General features: G+C 41.2%; 2 protein-coding genes across 2 annotated transcripts in view; both read right to left on the reverse strand.

The window, feature by feature from the left end:
- Window positions 1–1,302: 1,302 nt before the first annotated feature.
- On the reverse strand, window positions 1,303–1,976 carry LOC106816255 (VWFA and cache domain-containing protein 1-like; the record flags this gene model as incomplete). Its single annotated transcript, XM_014820835.1, is given in 2 exon segments — window positions 1,303–1,434; window positions 1,675–1,976. Coding segments are annotated over 2 exon segments (421 nt in total), but the record flags the coding sequence as incomplete, so codon positions are not given.
- Window positions 1,977–3,013: 1,037 nt separating this feature from the next.
- Window positions 3,014–5,903, reverse strand: part of LOC106816253 (VWFA and cache domain-containing protein 1-like) — a 22,100-nt gene continuing 19,210 nt past the window's right edge. Inside the window, exons 4-5 of the mRNA XM_014820833.1 lie at window positions 3,600–3,779; window positions 3,014–3,274 (exon numbers count right to left, since the gene is read on the reverse strand). Coding sequence (XP_014676319.1) covers window positions 3,014–3,274; window positions 3,600–3,779 — 441 coding nt within the window. The remainder of the gene's footprint in view (window positions 3,275–3,599; window positions 3,780–5,903) is intronic.

The following is a 5,903-nucleotide window of genomic DNA, read 5'->3' on the forward strand; positions in this document are numbered from 1 at the left end:
CTGTTTGTTTAAAGAAATGTGTTTTATATTGTGACTTACTACTAGTGTAGAGATTACTGGTTTTCAAATGTTTAACTGATGAACAAGTTTGGTTAACGCATAAAGGTTTTCATTCGAAGTCCAGTTTAGCCGATGTGTCTATAATATACAGATACTGAAATGAGTCTAAAGTTGACGCAGACAAATATAATTTTTAATCCAAGTAGAGGAGGAATGTAGTATAGTTAATATATTATGCTTTACTTTTTGTATTCGTTTACGAACACGTGATCTATGACACTATTGTATATGAAACACGTGAGGGTGGTAATAAAACATACGGGGTCTTTGAGCCTGTGTGATAAACAGAAGCAGACGTGTTTACTTGAGTGTTCAGAGACAAGAGCTTACAACGCTATAGTAAACAGTATAACTAGACATTAATTAATAGAGATACATGCATGCACGCAGGCATGCCTAGTAAGCAGGGGCGGATTAAGGCTCACCGATGCCCTAAGCACTGACCAATCTTGGTGCCCCCCTGCTTTCCACACTGACCCAGTCCATTTTAGTTGTTGACCTGTCTGACCAAATATACATTGCAGGTTGCAGCAGTGCAAAAATTTATGTAGGATTTCAAGGAGGATGGTGATAAATAGGCGGGGGTATGGGGGTTCTCCCCCAGAAATTTTTTAAAATGTAGATCGCAGGAGATGGTATTTGAGGCAATTTTGAGCGTAAATGCATGTACACCTTCATTCTGACTACGAGTCAATCTATTTGTGTTTTTTTTACACGTTTCAATTGTGAGAAAGACCTCTCTGTTGTGCAGTTGGTGACCATTAATGTTAAAAATATTCTTAAGGCAATTTCAACATTTGGAAAAGCACTCTCTAGTTTGTCTTCTGTAATTGTATTGTAAAGTTCCATGTGAGTGAAAGATGTTTTCTTGGTTGTTTTAAACTTATGAAGAACATATGAATGGAACTGCTGAAGCTCTGTAGACAAAGTGTTGTTCATGTCATCTGGATAAGCATTAATGAGTGTCTGACAAGTCTTTGAGTACCTATCACTTTCTGATAATTGGGAATGAGTACCTTGTTTGGTGGCATTAGGGGCCCCTTGTATTGTATTGTATTGTTGGGGGCCCCAAGTGGTACCCCTGGGAAGTACAAATCTTTATTCGTTTTTTTTTCTTTTTACCCTTTTTCAAACGTTGTGGTGCCCCCTTTGGCCCTGGTGCCCTAAGCACGTGCTTAGTCTGCTTAATGGTTAATCCGGCACTGCTAGTAAGCTGTGACGCAATGTAACTGTTAGCTATACCTGCCTCTCCTAACCCGTACGTGACAATCATTACAGTGTTGTTGAGTTCCTTGTTTAGTCCTTTGATGGATTCCATTATTTCCACTGGACTATCGGAAGGAATGCCATCAGTCAAGAACAAGATAACCTTGTCTGAAAAATACAGCACAAGCAATGTTCGTAATAATGCTCACATCAGAAATCATTAGCTTCGATTATTCTGCGTCTGAATTCGATATTATTATTGAGGTATTTTCATTATTTCGCTATTTTAAGGCCGGGCGAACCACCTGCTTGTTTAAAAATCTGATAGAGTGACTAATCGAACAGGCGGGTACACAAGTAGGTTTGTCACCATGGCAGGTCACTATGGTGTACATAAGTGCTGCATACCACGCTGAGACGTCGTTGGTGTTTTCTTCAGAAGACCAAACGCTGCTCGCAAGGCTTTTCGGTAAAAAGTGGAACCGTATGCGTTCAGTCCATCGATGTACGAGTCGAGATACTTAATGTTGCTAGGCGACGCAGACGCCAGCTGTCTGTTGAAGCAGGTGCTGGCCTCTGTATTGCCCGGAGGTTTATTGGCATTGGTGCCAAATGCCACTACACTCACCTGCAACCGAACGAAACATAATGACAGAAATAATGTACACGATATACACCTATGCAGTGTTACCGTCATGTCTCAATTTGATTTACATCGCCTGCAATATCCCGTGTGAGCTCATGTATTCTTTGTTTACTCCTCCGGCAATTAATATGTGAACGTACGTGCACACACTAACCCAGAGAGACGATGAGCACCAGCCACTGATCTCTACTATACTAACGTACTATACTACTATACTAACGTTAGTATAGTAGAGATCAGTGGCACCAGCTCGTATGTGCACGTAGTTAATTGAGTTATATCTCATTGATGCTCTCTCTCTCTACCTTTCTTGATGTTTTACACAATATCGGGGCATTATTTTATGCTAGCTCCTGTGTTTAATGAAAACATATGCAAGAATACGGGCTGCCAGGATAATTTATGTGTCACAATATCTATATTATGCACTTCTGATCTTAATATACGCACCTGCATGCAGTGCAATTGGCATTACTGTGGCAGCTCGGCTGTGTAGGAGTCGAAATTTTAAACTGCTTCTCATCCTTGACAGCCAATGCTTTTTTCTATAGAAGTATCACATTTTCGAGGTGCAATGATTAGCAGTTTGCATACAGAGCACGTATATGATATCATATGACTCTAGTTGGCACATCTGTTCTTTACAGGCCATGGTACGTGTCTGCACTCGCTCCATCATCCAAAGATGTGGTGGTTGTTATTGACAGTTCTAGTTCAATGAAGTCTAAGCATCGCGGGACAACGGTTATGCAGCTGGCAAAACTGGCTGGAAAGACCGTACTTGGAACACTGAGCCCTTCCGATAAGGTGTGTGCTCAGGTGCTGTGTTTAGAAAACCTTTCACAACTAATTTGGGCTTGATTTTTATATGTGGAGCAGGCTATGTTACATATAGGTGCATGGAAATACCTTAATTAATATGCTGTTCATAATACACTGATATAATGCTGTTGGCACATAGGATGATACTCTCTACTAGTTTCTCTAGAATCGAATGTGTAAGGCTAGTAATGTGACACCATAATACCAAAACTCTTTCCTGCATTTATAACTTCGCTTCTTGTTAGGCTATGTAAATTCAAGTAATCCGATTTTACTTTCTTAATTGAGGTAAATTATACACTCCTGGTAGGATGTCCACACGTACCTGAATCTCGGATCATACTTGTGGCAATCCTTCTTCGCCACAGAGGGGAAGGTCGTGATCACCCCATTCTCGTCACCATAGTACTGCCACTTCAGTGAGGGAACATTCTGCAGGTTTGCGCGCATGCGATCCAGCACCGTGTCATGAAGTCGCTTCATGTGACCCGGGTCCGGCGCCACCGCCGACTGCGACATGCACATTGCCTGGGTGTTGACCTGCAACACAAGACACTGAATCAGTGCTGAGAGCCAATTATACTGCCCGTCTCAAGCTTCCGAAACCGGAGGTCGAATTCGGAGATTCATTTAGTGGGGGGAGGTTAATTACTTTCTCCAGAGAGCAGAATTAAAACTCTTAACAAGCAGGAATCAAATTTAGAGATTCATTTGAGGAGAATGTTAATACCCTATCACGAAAATCGAGGTAAGACTCCAGAAAATGGGCGTAAAATTCCAGAAAGCAGAAGATGTCATTCGGAGAGAGGGAGTTTCACTATAATACCCTCTCCAGGGGCATGTAATAGATATTCGACGAGCTGACCTTCGACTTAAATCGCACGTCCTCCTCGTACAGGTCAGAGTTCAGGTTGCAGCAGTCAGGTACGATATGGAAGGCGCTTCTCCCTGCCTCATCCTCCCTGTACGACTGCACGACAGACGCACGCAGTCCCTCCAGAGCCTCGAGTCTCTCTCGATACTTCTGCTCCAGTGCATCTGCAAGCTGTTTACACCCCGTATATTACTATCATGGGTTAATAATGACAAAATTAGGGGTTAATAATGACAAGTTTTGTCATAATTATTAATTGTTGATTACAATATTGTCAAATTAACAAAATTGTTAATGACAATATTTGTCATTATTAACCCCTGCTATAATGTAGCACTGGCTACTAGAGCTAAAGGCTTAGGGTAGAGTTATTAAAATTAATAAATGACTTAATTATAGTTGCATTTATTTTTCAATTCTCAATTACAGCTAAATTTAGACTATCTGACCTAAATAGGATCTATAGATGCAGGATAACCTGAAGTATTAGATAATGTGGAAATAGGGGTGGGGTGAAACAAATTACAGATTAGCATTAGCATTAGTATTAGCATAGCATAGCACAGCATAGCATAGCATTAGCATTAGCATTAGCAGATTAGCATTTAAGTATATGAAATCATGAATGTGATAACAGCAGGTCTGTGGCAGTATGTGATGCACTTGAAAAACCAGCATAGGATCCGGCAAAATAGTATGACGGTGCATGCAGTAAAACACTGTACAATACCCATATAGTAATAATAATATAATAAACGTTAGTTACCGTATTCTGGCGATGCCACACTCTAAATTTGCACACACAGCTCTTCAATGAGCCACGGTAGGGCTTTTCGGCCGTAGCCTAGTCGAGTGCAGAAAATTCGCCTAGAAATTAAGTTACGTTGCACCCATGCTGGGTTTAAAAATTAAAACTATTTTACATTTAAGCTATAGTTAGAATGCCTTGTTTTTATCGTTTAATCCCGCAGTTTCTTTAAAAATAAACGCTGCGCTAGTAAAATATCTGAACTACTTCACCCGCGGAGGAATGATGTGTATGAATCGTTATGAGTAAACTGACGCTCCAGCCGATTGTAGCTTTTCGCACATGTGTTTTGCACTAATTGCATAGCAACCGTTATCTCTAGCCGCGTACAGTTGCCGCTGGCGCTGCCTGACGCGATCCCTGCCGTGGCTCATTGAAGAGCTGTGTGTGCAAATTTAGAGTGTGGCCTCGCCAGAATACGGTAACTAACGTGAAAACCATGTCGTCGAAAAGTACAAATTATGTCAAAACGAAGGAAGCTACGCTGTTTGTAATACTACCGGAAGATAGAATAAGGACCAGTGAACAAAAGAAGCTCATGTTTGTATACATTTCTATATTTATTCACATCGAACTCGTATGACAAAAAGTAGTGAAATCAGTACCAAATCGTTGTCTTACTCCTTTGTCATTATACGCTCCTGATAGGATCTATAGATGTAGGATAACAAAAAGTATTAGATAATGTGGAAATAGGGGTGGGGTGAAACAAATTACAGATTAAATTAAAGTTTAGCATTTAAGTATATGAAATCATGAATGTGATAACAGCAGGTCTGTGGCAGTATGTGATGCACTTAAAAAACCAGCATAGGATCCGGCAAAATAGTATGAAGGTGCATGCAGTAAAACACTGTACAATATATACCCATATAGCACATAGATTTACTATATCGTATAGCCACACGTACACTATTTCGAAGATCAAAGTTCTGCATTACACACACACGCACGCACGCACCCACATGCTGCATGAGGTTAGCATTGGATTAGGGTTATGGTTAGGTTAGGATTGCGATGAAAAATTTGGGTGACATATAGATCTAGCTATGAATAATGTTGACCCATTGAACTAGTTGTGGGTGACAGAAGTACCATAACTAAGTACCTGGTAGAGCTAAAGGTAGCTATATGACGTAGGTACGTATATTCACGGTAAAAAATATACACAGCTCCTCCTGGTTCTGATCTACCCTACCGCTCGTGCAGGAGCACATACATTTAGTACTAGGCCTAGTGCTCATAGGGTCTATGTCCCCCAGGGTACTGCCGGAACGTACCCTGGGTACGATCCGGTATACCGGAATGTATCCTGGGCACTATTTGATATGGTTAGGGTTAGGATTAGGGTTAGGGTTAGGGTTAGGGTTAGAGTTAGAGAGTAGGCGTAGGTGACTCCCTAGACTCATTAGTGGAGTAGGCGAGGTACAGTGCGGCATATTATATAGTACCAGGGTACGTTCCGGTATACCAGGGGCGTGTACGGG

This window comes from Priapulus caudatus, unplaced genomic scaffold (assembly GCF_000485595.1).
Source record: "Priapulus caudatus unplaced genomic scaffold, Priapulus_caudatus-5.0.1 Scaffold1328, whole genome shotgun sequence".
Lineage (NCBI taxonomy): Eukaryota > Metazoa > Priapulida > Priapulimorpha > Priapulimorphida > Priapulidae > Priapulus > Priapulus caudatus.